General features: G+C 39.9%; 1 protein-coding gene across 4 annotated transcripts in view; it reads right to left on the reverse strand.

Annotated features, from left to right (window-relative positions):
- RIPOR2 (RHO family interacting cell polarization regulator 2) overlaps nucleotides 1-18,923 on the reverse strand; it is a 107,309-nt gene that overhangs the window by 34,476 nt on the left and 53,910 nt on the right. For all 4 annotated transcript variants that reach the window (XM_045551908.1, XM_045551911.1, XM_045551909.1 and 1 more), the window contains exons 3-8: nucleotides 18,282-18,437; nucleotides 17,514-17,592; nucleotides 16,005-16,028; nucleotides 14,850-14,903; nucleotides 11,004-11,153; nucleotides 7,481-7,544 (exon numbers count right to left, since the gene is read on the reverse strand). In XM_045551908.1, the coding sequence (XP_045407864.1) occupies nucleotides 7,481-7,544; nucleotides 11,004-11,153; nucleotides 14,850-14,903; nucleotides 16,005-16,028; nucleotides 17,514-17,592; nucleotides 18,282-18,437 (527 nt within the window). The remainder of the gene's footprint in view (nucleotides 1-7,480; nucleotides 7,545-11,003; nucleotides 11,154-14,849; nucleotides 14,904-16,004; nucleotides 16,029-17,513; nucleotides 17,593-18,281; nucleotides 18,438-18,923) is intronic.

Here is an 18,923-nt window from a genome sequence, read left to right on the forward strand (position 1 = left end):
TTGGCTGATTCTGGTCCAACCAGATTCTAGGATCAGAAAGATACATTCACTTATTTACCCAACCTAGCCCCATGAAAATGAACTGATCTCTTGGTTTTCCTCCTGTCTCAAGAGTTGTGATTTCTAAACGCCTCCCCATTGGGTTAACATTCCATGTTCCCACTCCCCTTGCCACTCCCCAATTCACTCATCCCTCTGCTTTCCTCATACTTTTTATCTGACATAGTGATACCACCATCTACTGTGTTATGAAATCTCTGAAAATGGATTTTTACACAAAACTAGTGATTAAGAAAACAAATAAAATTGAGCCAACCAACAAAATGACAATAACCCACACCCCCGCAACGAAGGTGCGACTTTTCTTCCACTGTGCCATCTAGCAAGTCGTTTCTAACTGGATCTGCTCAATTTGAGATCTAGGACAATATCTGTCTGGTGCATCAGCAAAAACAAATCTTGTCAGACTAGATGACATTTTGGGACATCTCAAGAACCTGGGATTTGATATATTTTTTTCTTTTTTCTTTTTCTATAGTTGTTTATTGAAAGCCCACTGTGTATGATGGTCTATGCTAGGCACTGGGGTAGCAGTTTGGAAATTAAGAAAGATTTAACAGATACCCATAATATAGAATGCAATATGGTTAACACCCACAGGAATGAAACAGACAAGGACCCGCAGACAGTAAGATGGAGCTAAACCCGAGGTTGATTTCTGTTTTATCTACCAGCCAGCCTACTCTAGAGAATTTACTTAACCCCATTTCTTTACCTTTAAAATAGGGATAACAGTGTTCACTTTGCAGAATCATTTGCAAGGACAACAGATGGCATCTAACACATAATAGGTACTTAAAACATAGTAATGACTACATATCCAGGAGTGGGATAATACTATTTATTGAGCACATGCCATCTACTATTCATTTAAAAGATGTAATCTGCATGAAAAGACACAGCAAGTTGATACACATCACAGAGGGGAATGCAATGGAAATACAGCAATAGATCTTTGCATTTTTCTGTATTATATATTTTTATGAGAATGCACTTATATAATTAAAAAAAATTTTGAAAAGACTCTCTCATTTGGCGTAGGATAATTTCATGGAGGAAAGTAACATTTGAATAACAGAATATCATTGCAGTAAAATGAGGGCATGGATGCACAGATACTTCCGGACAGGTGAGTATTCAACACTACTTCTTGAATGCCTACTGTGTGCCAAGCATGAATAAAAGCGTGGGGAGGAAGGCACCCAAATTACACAGGCATGACGAGTAAAGGAACTAAGCTCATCAATAGAGGCTTATCAGTGACCCCTGCTTTATTTATTTATTATTTGTTTTTTGAGACAGAGTCTCACTCTATTGCCCAGGCTAGAGTAAAGTGGCATCATCATAGCTCACAGCAACCTCAAACTCCTGGGCTCACGCGTCCTCCTGCCTCAGCCTCCCAAGTAGCTGGGACTACAGGTGCATGCCACCATGCCCAGCTAATTTTTCTATTTCCAGCTTTATTTTAATCAGCTGTTTCTGGCTTGTTGGTTGTTTCTGTATCAATCACAAAGCAAAGTCCTGGATGTTCATAGGGACCTAAAGACTGAAAGTTTTAATTAAGGAAATTAAAATAAGTTTAACAAAAATGGGCAAAAAACTATCACTTTTTGATTTTTTGTTGAAAAGAACCAATAAAATTTTGTGATAAAAATTCCAATTAAAAAAAAAAGGCAGGACACAAAATCTGTAGAGTATGACCTCAACCACATATAAATGTATCCACAGGAAAAAAAGTCTAGAGAAACATACCAAATTGTTAAAATAATTATCTCTGGTAGGGTGGGATTATGGAAAAAGTTAAATTTTTGACATTGTTATAATTATTTTTAAAAGATTATGTATTTATTTTGTAATAAAAAAGAAAAAAGGTATAAAAAAGATCAGATATGCTGAAGGCAGCATACATACACAGAAAAGCTGGTTGGATATTTTTGATAATTTTAACAAAATTTAGTACCGGGTGGAGTGATAATGGATGATTTTATTTTACTTTTTATATATCTCAGTACTATTAAATACTTTCAAAATGCCAAAACAGAGATCCAAGAAGACACAAACAACCCTTCGCTGTTTACCCAGTGATTTCACAGAGGCAGCCTAAGAGGAAATAATTTTAATTAGCTGGTACAAAAACAGCCCTCTGATTTTTAAGATTCCTTCACACACACAGACATCATATGACAAACTGATTCCTCAGCATCCTCAAGTTCCCAGAACCTATGACTTCTGGGTTGTTTTCATTCTATATTCGTTTGAACATGATTTTACCCACATAAAGATGATGGGGATGGTGTCACACAATGTGTTTTGCTTTCTTAGAATAGCCCTGTTAGTAAGTTGTAAGACTCTGGAATGAACGAATCTGCTTTCCACCTGACTTGAGGGACGACGTTGCCACGGGCAAGTGACAGCAAAAGTCCGGGAATGCTTCTAGAAAGGGGCCTGCTGTTACCATTACTTGTCAGTAGATGGCAGCAACTCATCAGTTCCTCATACCTTCCTACCCACAGACCAGTCCATTTTAGGAACAGCTTTCACTAATAATTAGAACATTAGCCACTTAAGACTTACTGAAATAAGAGCAGAATTAAAGAAGCCCATTTTCACTAATAATTTCCTGAAGCATTTAGTCTTTTAAAAAAATATTTCTGAAAGAAAGCACAACTGACTGGCTTTTATAAATCCCAAACTGGACATGCTAATTCTAATACAATCCAAAGTGCTCATTAAAAAACTCTGCAAAATGAGTTCAGGATTAATCTATTGCCTGTTTATCCGTGTAATTACAATGGAATACTGGTTAAAAAGAAAATGATCTGGTGTTCTTGCTGGATAAAGGTAAATAACGGGGAAAATGCTTTGAAGGTTTTCCCTTCCCCTTTCAAAATTACCAGAAATTTCATATCTGAAGAACTTAACCAAATGGGAGAAAGGTACTTGGTAATCATGTTTTGAGCTTCTCATTCCATGTTATTAAAGCAAAATTTCTTTTTTTTTTTTTTTTGAGACAGAGTCTCACTTTATTGCCTGGGCTAGAGTGAGTGCCGTGGCGTCAGCCTAGCTCACAGCAACCTCACACTCCTGGGCTTAAGTGATCCTACTGCCTCAGCCTCCCGAGTAGCTGGGACTACAGACATGCGCCACCATGCCCGGCTAATTTTTATGTATATATATTTTTAGTTGGCCAGATAATTTCTTTCTATTTTTTAGTAGAGACGGGGTCTCGCTCTTGCTCAGGCTGGTCTCGAACTCCTGAGCTCAAAGGATCCGCCCGCCTCGGCCTCCCAGAGTGCTAGGATTACAGGCGTGAGCCACCGCGCCCGGCCAAAAGCAAAATTTCTTGGAGTGGTTATAGCAGCATCACTGATACTCTCATTATAGCATCATGTAGCAAAATGGCAATATCCAGGCAAAACCTGTTCTGGGGCTGTGCTTCTCAAAGTTCTACCTGCTGTGTGAGCTGCTGTGTGCTGGCCGTAGAGTTAGCACCAATGGGGGGCAATGACAGTTACAGCCCGTCCTTGCGGCCCGGCCAGGTCTCTTTCAGGCTCTGGGCTGGGGGCCTGCTGGTATTTCTCAGCAGTTTTGTGACTACAGTTGCATGACCTAGAAAGCTTTCATCATGACCACTCAAGAAACCATCACGGGAGTTGCCGCTGAGGGAGAGGGGTGAGAAGGTGGTGGGAGGTCAGGAGACTCTTTTTCCCTTGGTGAATCTTCTCATACCTTTTGGATGTTTTCCGGCGCTCACACGCTACTGATATAATGGCTCCTCCACAGCCTCATTTGGAGGGCCAGGTGCCGCCCTGTGCAGCTGCCCACCCTTGCCTGCCTTTGCGCAGACACCATGCTGCCAGAAGCAGGCTCTCCAGCACTTTTTCCAGTTCTGTGATAATCTTCCTTTCCAAAAGTCACACTTCCTACTCTAAGGAAAACAGCCAAGTAGCTAAACAGTCAGGGGTCCTACTCCAGGCCTCACTGATTTATTGACCAGATATAAATAATGCAGGGTGACCAGATCACCGGTAGCTCTTCCTTTCTCCAGAAGCCTGACCTGTCCTGAAAACCACAGGGGCCAGCATAGACTTCTGAATACACACACTGCCTAGAACTTAATTTGAACAAAGTAATAATTGAAAGAAGAACCAGTTTTCCCTAAGAGACCACATCTCTTAACCTCCATCCTGACCGACAGTTCATAGAGCTAGTGCTCTCTCTTTAGCCTGGTATTCACGGCTTCTCATGATCAGACTCCAGCTAACTGTACAACTCTTCTCCCAACAGCACTTCAGCCCGACCGGTCTGCCTGTCACTTTTGGACATGCTTTCCCCTCTTTGGTGAATGCTAGTCCAGTGCTGTTCATTTGCCCAGAATAGTCATTCTGATTCAAAGGTTACATTGGGAAGCCTTCCTCCTTCCTGCTCCCCTCCTCCCCAGATAGGCAAGTGGCCACCTTTTCTCCCTCTCCCCTCAGGTTTCTGCAGCAATCTGGTCACACTATTGGTCCAGGTGATCATTCATGTCATGGAATTAGAATGCACTGGTTCACACGTCCTTTTCTCCAGCAGACTGTGTGAAACTCAAGGCCAGGGACGGTTCACCAGGATGCAGCCTAGCGCCTGGCCAACAGCAGGTGCTCAGTAAGCATTTGCTCTGTTCTCACTGTCATCACCACCTACTCCCCCTCCCCCCACACAAGGCTGTTGTTTAGTGTTGGGGACGGGGCAAAAAGGGAAGTGCGGAAGGGTGTGGCAGGCGGAAGTCAGGGGTTGCCAGGTCTGAGAGTATTATGACATAGTCTCAGTTTGTCAGTATATATGTTGAGAGAAAGATTTACCAGAATAAATAACAGATAAGAATGCAGCTAATTGCAAAGAGATGGGATTTCTTGGTAGCATGAGATGGTTTCCCTTTTTCTTTATGGAGGAAGAGAAAGATTTCCACAGGAGTGTTACCCTTGAAAGGTTTCACAGATGAGGTTTCTGAGTTTTCATGCTACATCAGGAAAGTGGAGGTGACAGAAGTCTATCAGTGGGATAGGAGAATCAGTTTCAGGTCTGAGAGACCCCATGGGAGAAACCCTGAATTCAGGGTAGGAGCTAAGGAAGCAGATCAGACAGGAAAGTAAGAAAACAGACAGATATGGAAGAGCAGGAACTATAGAAAGTTCCATCAGTCAATTAGGATAACCCATTTTACCCCAGTGCTATTATTTAGCTGGATGGCCAGGTCCCCCAGTGGATGGCAGGGCCCCCAACATCATCCCCTCTCTGATCACCAGCCCAGAGGCCCCAGATCTTGTGGGTGGGTGGTCCCTTTCCTCCTGCCCACTCCCAGGGTGCTTGTGAGCTAGGTTGAAGAGGATCCTTCCATAAGGGACACCATTGTTTGAGCAACAGTTTATAGTATCTGCTCAGCTCTGTTAGAACTTCTCTCATAATATGGGGTTGGAGGGGGGGAACTGCATTAGGAGCCATGAGCCCTGGAATTCTGTTCCAAGTTTGACTCTAATTTACTGAGTGACTTCTGGGACAAGTCATTTAACCTCTCTGGGCCCTCATTTTCCATCTATAACATGTGGAAATTACTATCCCATCAAAAATAGATGCACTTAATGATAGTGAGCATCAAAAACAGAGGAAGTACAGTACTTTTTGTATTAATGATAGATGTGCATGATTTGAATTCCTCTTAGGCTGCGAGACGTGATGACTGTGCCAGTCTGCACAGGTTGTGCCTACACTATAGGAAGAAGAGGGGTGTTTTCTGCTAAACATTGACTCAGGGCAATTGTTTTCCAGAATCAGTTTGCTGATACAATCATTCTGAAAGTTTTACAGATAAATTCCAGGGCTGGGACTATGGGGACTTGGACTTGCTGGGATGGAGGCAGGGCCTTAGTGGTTTTGCAACCACTCATTCCAGTGAGGACCCAAAATGATGAGAACAGACCTAAAAAAAACTGGAAAAGCACAGATGCCAGACTCAGTAGTTAAGTGTTGAGATTTAACACTGAATAATAAACTGATTCCCTACCAGATCTGCTGGAAGACAAGAATGCAGCCTTTTGGGAAGGGGAGGGTCAAGGCTGTTTTCATTCCAGGTACACTCACATTCAGAGAGGCTCCCACACATCTTGCATAGTACTTGACAGAATAATTTCCCTCCTGAGTTAGATGACTCATTCAAAAATGAAGCTTTCCTGTTGAGCCGTTTAAAAAAAGTCTCCCTTCTTTACTCCCTTAATTGCAGAAAGTAGACAAGAGGGTGATTAAATCCCCATTGGCAACCCAGGGATCAAGCTGCTAAGAAACCTCAGAAAAAGAAATGCGTGAGTCCCAGCCCTCTTTGCTGCAGTCAAATGGGCCAAAATGGGGGCGAGGGATGGACCTGCCGAATGGCGGCTTATGTGACAGCCCTGCCTGGCCACCAAGCTGTGAATCTGACGGCACCTGCGGGATGCTCCGCTTTCTAAAACCAGGCTTCCTTTTTGTTCTGAAGATGCTGTGGTATTAATCAATAATGCTTCTAGATTGAAACTTTCTGGAACGAATACCAGAAACGTACTGGGAAAAAGAGGGGATAAGACACAGTATTCCGTGAGTTTAACACCAAGGTAAACAAAAAAATTAGTAGGTAGTTTACGAGAAACATGAGGGATAAAGGAACAAATGACACCACGAAGATGCCAACAGACAAGTCTAGAGTGTGGGACATTCTGCACAACAGTGGTTTCTACGTCAAGTTAATGGCAGAAAAAAAAGGGGAAGGGGTTTGTTTTAGATGAAAGGAAACCTAAAAGATATACCTAACAACCAATTATAATGCATGGGCCCTATTTGGCTCCTAATTTGAACTAACCAACTATACAAAGCAAGGCATCTTTGAGACAACTGGGGAAATCTGATAAAAGAAATATGTTAATAACAAAGCCTTATTATTTTTGTTAGATGTGAGAATGTGACAGTGCGTGGCATTGTGGTTATGTAAAAGGACGGCCCTGTTCTTTAAGAGATGCAAGGGAAGTATGCAGGGGCAGACTGACACATCTGGGTTTTATTTCATCAAGTGACTTCTCTTTCATCAAAGGAAAAACAAAAGAAAATAGATGAAGCAAATATGGCAAAATCTTGCTAATTATTAAATCTAGGAGATGGGTTTATGGGGGTTCATTGTAATGTTCTCTCCGCTTTAATGTATGTTTGAGATTCTGTCATAATAAATATATTTTTTTAAGTGTGCAGACAAGTCTCAGGATGAGAAGCATCAATAAACTAACTTAAGCAGGGAGGGCTGGGAGTGGGCAGTACAGTGTCTTTGCAAGGAAAATAAAAATAGCATGTGCTCTCAAACTTCACGGAGCTCTGTGCTCCACAGAGGTGGCTCCTTGCTCTATCCTAGCGGGGAAAAGAATACCTTTCATCTTGATGGAGAATTCCCCCAGCAGATTCTCTAGCTCCGCTTCAATGGTGCACATATTCTGTGAAGAGGACAGGAGATGGGCATTAGAACTAGCTTTCTTTCACCCAACAGTTCAAAGCACAGGATGTTTTAGCAGCGGCACACAACCACTGCATGAACAGCAGGAGGCGTTTACTTGTTTGAAATGAGTTCCCCAGTATGAGCTATGAAATGTTCTTGACAAAATGTTTAATCCAAGTCTAAGCAAGCCTTCTAGCATACAGGAAATTTCGGGCATAGATGAACATGTTAAATGATATCAGAAATAGTCAGACAAATTCAGAACGTGGGAGGTTCTGTAAGAACTGGCCTGGAATCTACAAAAAAGCAGTATCATAGGGGAAAACAAATTCTAGACAAAGAGACTAAAAAGATATAATAACCAAATGCAAGGCCTTAACCTTGATGACGTCCTGCTTTGAAAGACAAGCAAATAAACCAAAACAGTTATCAGACATTATTGGGCCAAAAACTCCAAAATGGATATTAGATAATTCTGTAGGACGACTGTTACCTTTCTTAGTTGTGATAATGGTATATGGTCGCATAGGAAATGCACGTTATCTAGATTACCATGATATCAGGAGATCCACGTTATATGTTAAATAGCTTGATTTAACCATTGCACAATGTACACATATTTCAGGACATCATGTTGTACATCACAAATATATACAATTTTTACTTGTCAATAAATTTGACAATTTTACTTGTCAATAAATGCAGTTTTTAAAAGATCCATGCTAAAATATTTACGGGGTGAAATGTCATGATGTCTACCACTTACTGTCAAATGACTTGGGGGAAAAAATTGAGCATATGAGAGAGAGGGAAAGCAAATATAGCAAATGTTGCCAATTGGTAAATCTGGATAAAGGTATATGGTGTTTAATATATACTACTCTTTCAACTTTCTATAAATTTGAAAGTTTTCTTAGTAAAAATTTGGGGCCAAAGGAGCAGAGGGGCTGAATTCTGCTCAAGTGAGTGAGGTAGACACTTCTTGCTGTCATGCCATGGCACCCAAAAAATGATTTCTGGGTCTGGCAGGGGTCCTCTCCTCAATTGGATATTGAGGGATCAGTATAGGCAGAAGGAACACCACCATCTATACACATGGGTAGTTGCATAACTACCCCTGCTCTACTTCCTCGGTGTCTGAGGACCTAAATAGAGCAATTGGTGTTGGAAATCAAAAGGGAAAGTGCTGTGGCCAGGGGCCATCCTGGGTGAGGCCCTTCTGCTTACACTTTGGGTGTCACCTCTGTCATACTAAGCAGCATCTCCACAGAAGCTTAATACAAGGTGGCATCTGCAGGCTTCTCGCTCAGCAGCCAGTTTCCATCACGGATGGGGGCCAGGGGGTGGCCTCTCTGGCGAGAGCATGGGCAGCTCAGTGAGTGCCAACGGGTGCTGCTTCTATTTGAATTCTGTATGCTGAGGACCTCAGGCTTGATTTGTAAGGCTAGAGGTTCTGATTCTTATTTGTTCCTTTGTCCTGCTCCAAATGATCACTCTCGTGGAATGCAAAGAACGTCATTGCCTTTTCCTTGGTAAGTTCTCGGTGCTTCAAACAGCTCAACAAGACTGGAGAAAACTTCAAGTCTGAGTCCTGTGCAGCTTGAAAGCTTTGACAAGGTTTCAGTATTCTAAACTAATTTACTTCCTCAGACTGTCGGGCATCTTTGAAGGAACACATTACAGTTTCTAGAAATATCAACTATGTTATTGTGAATATCAAGATTGCTACCAGTATCTTTGAAAAACTTGGGGACAGCTAGGTTAAAAGCTGAGGGTATCCATGGTAAAAATTTCCTCACCCATGCAGCCATCGATGAACATTGCTACACCTGCAAAAGTACCCTGAGCCATCTTGTCCTTGTTAAATCCTTATTTTAAACCCTTGTTGTGATAAAATCCTGGCTTTTGTGGATACGGGAGGATAAAAAACCACCTGAGGTCAAGTGAGATACGAAGGTACAGAAGTCCTGGATTTCTTTCTTCTGGAAGGCAGTCCTTCCTTTTGCTGAAATTGCACTCTGTGTCTTTGAATTTGTGAGCAAAGTCATGATGCCATGCCCTGGCACTTGACCAAGGGTGGCTATTTCTGAAATGAACTGCAAATTATTCCAGGACAGGCAGCTCCTGCATGCTAGTGGTCAGTTATCTGCTTTTGTACTATAAACAGCTTCTATAATTAGAAATGGCTCTTCTGGTTCCAGAGACCTGTAGAAACGGGGTCTTGTGAACTAGGGTTGCTTCTAAGCCAGGGATTCTCAACCTGCAAATCCTTAAACTTGGATTGGGGGGACAGTAGGAAGAGTCAGATTTTTAACCTCTAACTGAAATTAAACATATCTACATATCACAAATACAGAAAACGAGCCACAGCAGTATTATTATAGGAATACCTGTGATGTTGACACTCATAGAAATCACATGTATGTTCATGTCATATCATTTGTTGCAGATTACTTTAAAAAAATCTTTTCTACTTTTCACTACTTTGAATTATCAGTAATTATTGGAGCCACTGCTAGATCTTGTAATTTGATGTATTAATAAAACAGCAGCATAGTACTATATCCCACATTTGACTTTGAAAATATTTTGACAACTGTACTGACAATGTTGAAATAACCATTTCAATATAATGTTTCCTTTCAATTCCTATGTGTTTTATATTATGCATTTAAAAAACATTCTGAAAGGAGGGACTTAGATAAAGAAGCCCTGTTTTAAGTCATGAAAAGAGACAAGCTGGGTTTAGGCAAGAGGCAACACTGGGGTGTACACACAAAACATCTGAATGCAAGTCATCCAAGAGGTCCCTCGGTCCCAGGGCTGAGACAGATGCTCAGCTCTGGGAATTGTCCAACAGCCCCTCTTCAGATCGATGACTTCATTCATGAAATTTGATCTTCAAACAAAGACTCCTGGGATAGTGAGAAGTGCTGCTTTAATAATTCAGTCATTTCATCAAAGACACTGGTATTAGGTGACCCCAGGAGGAGTGAAGGCTTCTCTGTGTCAGATGCTTGGGCCCCAGGGAGTCAGAAACCAGGAAAGCACACTTCTGTTCATGGTTCTGTATCCTGTCTCCTTTAAGATAAAAATTTCTCACGCACACACAAAAAAATTGTAGGCAGGAAGTTTACTGATAAACAACACTGACATCCAGTGTAGCCATCTGAACCACAGGGTCTGTTTAACTTCCAGGGATAAAACTAGATTGGACTGTACACTAGAATATTTAGAAGTGCACTGAAATGACAAAAATCAGGGCACTGTGGCTTATTCATTTTAAACAATTCTGCTGATTGCCTCTTGTGCATAGTTCTGAGGCTAACAGTAACACTTGTCTCTCTAGAGAGTAGCATGAGGCTGTGGGTTGCCGTTTGCCTTGTTCTTGGCAGCTACTGACAATTCACACCAGGCCAGGTGGGGTTCAGCAAGTAAGCAGGTTAGCAGGTTATACCTCTGTGTACTCCTTGAAGCTCCGATTGATCTCGGAAAGGCTTTCCCGGGCGGCTTTGCTGGCAGGGGAGGTTGCAAAGGCTTGTTTCATTTTGCTGGCACCATCTTGGAGGCGTCGTTGGATACAATAAGCTTCATAGAGTTCATCTACCTGCCAGAATCAAAACAGGAAACACAGAAATATGAATATATTTGTTATGCTTGAAAGAGGTTACACAGACCATTGTTATGTGCTTAAGGTACTTTATGTTTTTGACCTCTACAAGGAGAACCTTGGAGAAGTGTTATTCTTTTAGAATAGAGACCATTTTTATTTTAGCCACTGTGATCCATTTTCTGTCTCAAAACAAATTTCACGCTGATCCTGTTTTCAAATTATACAAAACAAAAATGTCTCTCTTGCATTTTTGTTTTGAGGCTATTGAGGTTTTGTTCATCCATTGGTGGACTGGTGTGGGACAAATATTAAGTAATGAAGACAAGAGCTTTCTGTGTATTGAGCAAACACTGAAAGAGTTCATACAGTTTCACATTAAGGGAAAACTTTGTAGTGTAATAGGCTATTATCACTTTATTTTAGGAGGTATTGTCACAAGGTGATATTTACACATCCAGATTTAGCATTTCTTAAAAGAACTTGGAGCTATTTATTTGTAAAATCTTGGCTCCACAATAATGAGAGGAAATGAAGTTATTCTTAAAATTAGGGTAAAAGATAATTGTCAAACTTATCAAACTGCATACTTAAATGTGAACTCTCTTATATGTAAATTATATCACAATTAAAAAATAAATTGAAGCAATATGAACAAACTTTTTCCTGCTACATCTCTATACTTATGCTTTTAATAATAATATACATTTTTAAAATGATTATTAATTATACTCATCATATAAGCCTGATAATCACTTAATGCATCTAAGGCAGTGACTCTCAATCAACCCAAGGCGATTTTGACTCCCAGGGGTCTACTGGCATCTAGTAGGTCGAGGCCAGGGATGCCGATAAAAGTCCTATAATGGCAGAGGACAGCCCCTACAACAAAGAATTATCCCCAAATATCAATAGTGCCAAGGTTGAGAAAAACCTGTTCTAAAGTTATTCCCTTTTTTTTTTGAGACAGAGCCTCACTCCACTGCCCGGGCTAGAGTGCTGTGGGGTCAGCTCAGCCTCCAGAGTAGCTGGGACTACAAGTGCATGCCACTGTGCCCGCCTAATTTTTTCTATTTTTAGAAGACATGGGGTCTTGCTCTTGCTCAGGCTGGTCTCGAACTCCTGACCTCAAGGGATCCTCCCCTCCTCGGCCTCCCAGAGTGCTAGGATTTACAGGTGTGAGTCACTGCACCCAGCCAAGTTATTCCTGATGATATTTATTTCTATAGTCTTGTACTATTTTCCATTATCAAGGCACTTAACCAACTGCAGTAAACTACAGGAATTTTCAGGCAGGATAACAAAGGACAATGTAATCAGGCATTGACAAAAGCAAATTAAACCTATTGCTTTGGGGAGGCATTTACCTTCCAAAGACTATTTGAATTTTCATTTCAGTACAAACTTTGTTTCTTCAAAAAAGAGGCTTAAGCCATAGATTCAGAAGAAAGTGGAGATGTGTACACTGGATTTCAGAGTTTAAGATTCCCCTTTTGTTCTGAAGGAAAACTTTTGGCTACTCACCGGAAACCATTACTCTGATCTGTTAGAGTGGTGCAATTTTTCCATAATTGCTTTTTCTATTTAGATGTCAATGACACTTAGGTCATTGACGCTTAGAATGTGAACAGTAAGAGACTAAAAATTATTCTCTTGATTAAAGGATTCTTTGTTGCTATTTAGTTCAACAATTCACTCAACTTTGCTAAGCGGAATCCCCAAACTCTGAATAGTCTTTAATTTTCAGGGTCAATGGATTTATTGATGATTAAGAGGGAGAAATAAGACTCAAGAGGTGGCAAATCTGCTGGAAAAATCTTTTGGTTGGTGATTGGCATCGAACATGGTGTCCAGACTTTAAAACTAGCTAAGACTCACCTGGTGAGCTTGTTAAAATGCTGATGCCCAGGCCCCACTCTAAGGCGCTGAGTCAGTAGGTTAGGGCTGGGCCAGGAATCTGAAATTTCAAATAAACATTGCAGATTGTTTGGGTGTGGGAGATCCCCACACAACTTTTAGAGACACAAGTGCCAATGCCTCTTCCAATGCAGGCCAGGCTGTCTCACCTGTGTGGGCTTCTGGGAAACTGCCCCTCCAACCCTTCCCCTGCTGTTGGCTACTCTGAAGTCTCTGAGATTATAATCCTCTCAGTAAGGGATCAGTGCTCACTGGACCATCAGTATAGCTGTAATGACTTAACCTATTACTTTGCATAGAAAGAAAAGTTTATCCTTTGTTTTCACTTCATTATCAATCTATCCTAGCCAAATGGAGTTGAACTTTAGGATAGAGAATACCTATGTACTTGCCTGAGCAGAAAGTAGCCCATTTGTAGGCAAGTTTTTGTCTTACCTATCAGTCAGCAGTGGCTCTCATTAAATAAACTGATTGACTCATTCAATTATTAATATACACAATTTGTTAAGCATCTTGTATGTAAGGTGCTGCAAATAGAGTTACCACCAGCCTTTGAAAATAATTAGGATTATTGTGTCTAACAACTATAGACATAATATGGCTAAATATGATAAATACACGTTTACCTAATACTAATTTTGTTATCTTGCTGTTTTTTGAATGAAGCAGAAAAATTTGTCAAAGCTTGCCTGCCACAAATAGCATCTGATGAATGTCATTGTTTTATTTATTGAGTTTAGCAGAAATAAGAGCAATTTCAGATTTGCCTAAGTAATAACTATCTTTCAAAGTGGGAAGGTACGAAGGCAGAAGCATATACAGACATATACATACATATGAATCATCACAGAATTTTACACTGGAAAGGATTCGTAGGATCATCTAGATGGAATACATGCAACTCCCCAGCCCCTTCTCACAGAGAGGAAAGCCAAGGTCCATGCAGGTGACATAGCCAGTGAGTATGTGGCAGAGCTGGGACCAGAACCTAAGGCTGCTGACTCTAAGGAGAGAGATCTGCTAAAACCCCAGTCTTCCCATTTGGAAGAGAGGCTGATGAGTGTCTATGCAAACAGGAATTGCTAATGGTATGATTTAGCTGCTCCCAAAGGGAAATCTTCTTTAGGTAGCACCAAGAACTCCTGATAGAGTCTAGAACAGGGAGGTGATAGTCCCACTCCACACTAGGCTCGTTGGACCATTAATGAACAATTTATAGAATCCAGGGCTGGATGGCAGGGATGTTGACCAATGGATGCATGTCTAGGAGCAACAGGGATGAAAAGGCACCTGAAAGCCATGTCGCATGAGGAAGAGTGGGAGGAGCCAAGAGCCTGAGGAAGATTCACGGAGGCACAGAGACAGGAGTCTTTGAGTACTTGGAAGGCCTTCATGAAGAAGTTTACGGGGTGCCAAATTGTATGTGGAACCAGAGTACAAAGTTAGGTAAGCATGAATTTTTTTGTGGGGTTAGTTTGATTTAATTTCTAACCACACTTCAGTGAGACTGAGCCCTCCACCAAGCACTGTGCATGCTACTTAGCACTTAATACATATTTGCAGAACTGAAGTGAGCCCAAATTGTGCTGTATCAGACCTTCCATTCTTATTTTTCTTCCATCTGTACTGCCTGTTTGAGGACTTAATTGTTAATCAGCTTAGGAGTCAATGAAATAAGAAATTCTCCATGGACTAGATACTATGCTCAGGCCAAAGGTGTATTGATTAGTAACTGAAAACTTAAAAACAGGCAAAGACAATAAGAACTTCAATTACCTTACTAATGTGAAACTCCAGGCGTCTCATGTATCTTTCAATTGTTTTCATTTGCTGGAATTAAAAGAAGTTAGAAAAGGTACAGTCATTTACATTTCAATTGACTTAGGCTTGTGAGAATATTTTTTTTATTATGTCATACTCAAAAGTATCAGAAAATGCTACATATATCCCCTTTCCTTCTATCTTTGTTCCTATTTTAGAGAGTCTGTAATATCAATTTGGAAAGTATTTTTTAAAATATTGAGTAAATATTCTGAGAGATGAGCTCGAGTTAGTTACTAGAATCCCTGTGTTTAACAACCAGCTGTCCAATGCAATGGAATTCATTAGATTTCTGGCAAAACAGTATCTATCATATTGGAATATATGTAAACTTCTTTATAATAATATATTTAATTTGTCCTAGGATGGGGTTTTTTTTTTTATCCCCTTCACATTTTAGTGTCTCTGAAATTGGGTGCATCTTACAATGGCTACTGGCCACGTGGTACAAGACAGCTGTCTGTACGTGCTCACAGATAAGCACAGTTGTTTGTGTGTCACCTATTTGAATTATAAATATTATTACATGAATTTAAATTAATTGTCCTTTAAAATGTCTTCAAAAAGACTATGCTATGATTCAGCATTGAAATAAAATTATTATGTTCACAGAAAGGCATGGAAAGAGAGCGAAAAAAAGAAAAACTGTGTCTAATTAGGTTTAAGAAGAATTTTCTCAGTAAGTATAAAATACAAATTTTAAGTGAAAAGAAAGAACTGTCAGAGTTTAACTAGAATCATTTTTTTTTTATTTGAGTGAAACATAAAGTCATGGTGCATTTTCTAATCAATGATGACTTGGATTTGATGAAGTATGGTACTTAATAGTCAAGAGACAACACAGGCAAGGGCCTCCAAACACTTGGAAAGTTTTTAAACTTTCAAAACACTGAGAAACCCTACAATCTAGGGGCATTTTTATAGAAATGACCTTAAACGCTTCTCTGAATCTATAGATCATAGTACTTATTCATTATCCTCATTAGTCAAAATAATGAATATTTCCAGAATTAGAAAAATCATCAGTTCTCTAGGATTTTACACTGACTTCTACTCAAGGATGCAGAGTTTTATTTTGTAATAACAACCCAACACAGAATGATAACTTACCTTGTCTAGTTCATACAGCACACCCTAAAATAAAAAAAAGGAGTATCTGGATTAAAACATCTTCCCCCAAAATATAACCCATTTTAATAGAGTGATATAGCCCACAATCTGTACATAATAATCAGTCCTGCAAAGTTCCACTGGATTTTGACATTTGCTTTAAAAGAGTAAAAACCTGGATTACTTTAAATACCAGCAAGAGTACTTTTAAGAGCTAATATTTATTTATGTTCTGTGTTTCTCGAGTTGCACCCAGTCCCCTCTGTCCCTTGAGACCATTAGGGTTTTTACTTGCTTTGAGCTCTCCTCTCCTACATATTGAGAGGCACATAATTCACATTCATTCAAAAAATTTTTAAAAATAAATGGTGTTAAAAAAAATAAATAAAATAAATGGTGTTAACATACAATGTAGCAGTGGTAGATATGTTAAAAAATACTTGCCTTGCTGTTTAAACAAATAGAATTGGGATTTAAGAAGAGTTCTTGAGGATGCTTTTCACAAATTATTTTTAAAGCAAGCTCATTTCCTGTGTGCTCACAGCACAATTGGGGCACTAACCCCAGATCCCCCACTTGAAGGATTTTTAGGGAACACGAGGTCCTGGTGGATGTCCCTCCATCAGCCATTCTCCAAGGAGGAACATTTGTAGCCATCAAAAAGTCCAGGCCATTTAAAAGCTCTGAAGGCCATTCCACAAGTAGGTCCATATAGACGGGGCAATTTATATTCTAACCTCAGTAGAATATAAAACCTCTTAACCTTGATAAAGCCTTTAATCTCTAAGCCTTTGAAAAAGACAACAAGATATATTTTAACACATCTCCTAAAAAAGAAAAAGATTACAGCTATGAATGTCTAGCTGTACCTCCTAGGTATACGTAGACTTCTCTTGGGCTTTCTGATGCCTGGAAACATTAAGGTATAATATCATTTAGAACTGAATAAAACCATTTAAAATGGTATAGACACTGGAACCACTCTTTAACCACAAGTCCTCACAAATTCATTAGAATAAAGGAAATTTGCAATATGATGTGTACTCAAACTGGCCTAAGAACTCCTTTAACTTCTCGTGTCTGTTACCTCTTTAAGCCTCCTTTCCCTCCCAGATTGGTTTATGACCTAATTTTTAAAAATTGGAGATAAAGTTCTGGGTCCCCAAATCTGTATGTACTAACAATATGCTAGGAAAACGTCAACTTTTCACTTCCTTATATTATTTGGGAGGGGGGTACAGAAAATTAAAAAAAAATATTTTCCTGATTATAAAGTTTATCTGCATACACATGTTTAGAAAATACTGAAAAGTATTAAGAATAGAGCATTAAGAAAAAAACTTAACCTTCTTCTTCCTAACATACACATCAGGATGCAGATTGTACTTTGCCTTTTGGATCTACTTTTCTTAAACATTCCTCCCCAGCCCCATGCAGAAAAAGGTTATACTCAGCAAAAAAAAAAAAAAGAATACCAAGTTAGCATCCTAATGACTGCACAGTACCTACCAGGCGAGAGTTTCTTTTCATATCTTTTAACTGAGCTGTCAACTTGTCCAGCTCTGTCTGGTGAACCTCCAGATACTCACTGTAAAGATAAGACAAGATATAACAGTGAATTCTGTGCCTATTAAGTGGAATCTCTTGCTGGCCTTTTCCTTCTCAAAGGGCATTAAGAATTGAGCCTTTCTCTGTAGTTGGGAAAGGGAGGAAGAGGCTTTGCATTTTCCCAGTCTTTGAACATTTTGAAAGTTCTAGCAGTTGTATCAGATACTATTTAGCTAGTCAAAAAGGAGAACCCTTGTGTGACTGAAAGTCCAGAAAGGAAAAACCAACGGGGAGGAAAGCAGTGCCTGTAGTCAGCCCTGGGTCTGAGCTCACAGAATTCTATCTAGTTACATGTAACACTGACTGTGAATGTCTCACTGCACACTAGGAAAGCCTTATTCTGGGCACACAATCCCCATAGTATATTCAGAAAGGTTTCAGAACTCTCCTTTAGCAATCTCTAGAATGGATATGCCCATCCATTGTTTAAGTGAAATTCAACACAATACAAGGTTTTAAGTTTCCTTCAAAGTTATGGATAGGATGTGGAATCCCAACATATTTCATATCTTTGGGACTCATTTAAGGTTTCCCTGGTTGTGGTACAAGAATAAAATACCTCCTATAGAAGGTACATTTAAAAAATGATCTCAGAACGCTAGGTTTTCTCTGAAACCGCACCCCACCATGTCATTCCATAAAGTGCATTATCAGGGTCAAGGTTCTTACTCAAGTCCATTTTTCAATGCCCTGTAGACTTCTTCCACCCTTTTAGGCTGAGGCTCTTTGGGAAGGTTGTTGCTTTTGTGACCTAAATTGTGCATTTTCTTCAGTTTGGCCTGGGGCTTCTTGAGAGCAGAGGAATTTTCAATGAAGGAGTTACACCTATGAAAAGGAAAACAAGAACAGAAGAAATTGTGAGCCTCGGGCATCCGAAACGATTTGACTAAAGAAATATCTTTTTAATCATCTTGTGTTCCTATTAATGTCTTTTGTGGAAGGTAATGTTCCCTCATACATTAACAGATCTGAGCCATCCTTAGTTTCTCAGTATTAGATTTGTTAACTGCTGAAATCAGAAAGCTTTATTGGGCAGAGGCTACCCAGAGTCAAAATCTGGCTTCAGGTAATGTGTACTCTGAGTGAAAATGTATTGCTTCTCTAAAACCTAATAGGAAGCCAAAAGACAAACAGTTCTAGGTGGACATAATGCATAGAAAGAAGGATATAATCCAACTAAAAAAATAAGTGCCCTATGCAAGATTAGGTGCAAGCATCTATTAAATTCAACTAGGATGGCAAGGAAGCCTTTTTGATAAGGGGCCGTGAGCAGGCCAAATGGCTCATTCTATATGACATTAAAGAAAAGCA

This window comes from Lemur catta, chromosome 5, assembly GCF_020740605.2.
Source record: "Lemur catta isolate mLemCat1 chromosome 5, mLemCat1.pri, whole genome shotgun sequence".
Lineage (NCBI taxonomy): Eukaryota > Metazoa > Chordata > Mammalia > Primates > Lemuridae > Lemur > Lemur catta.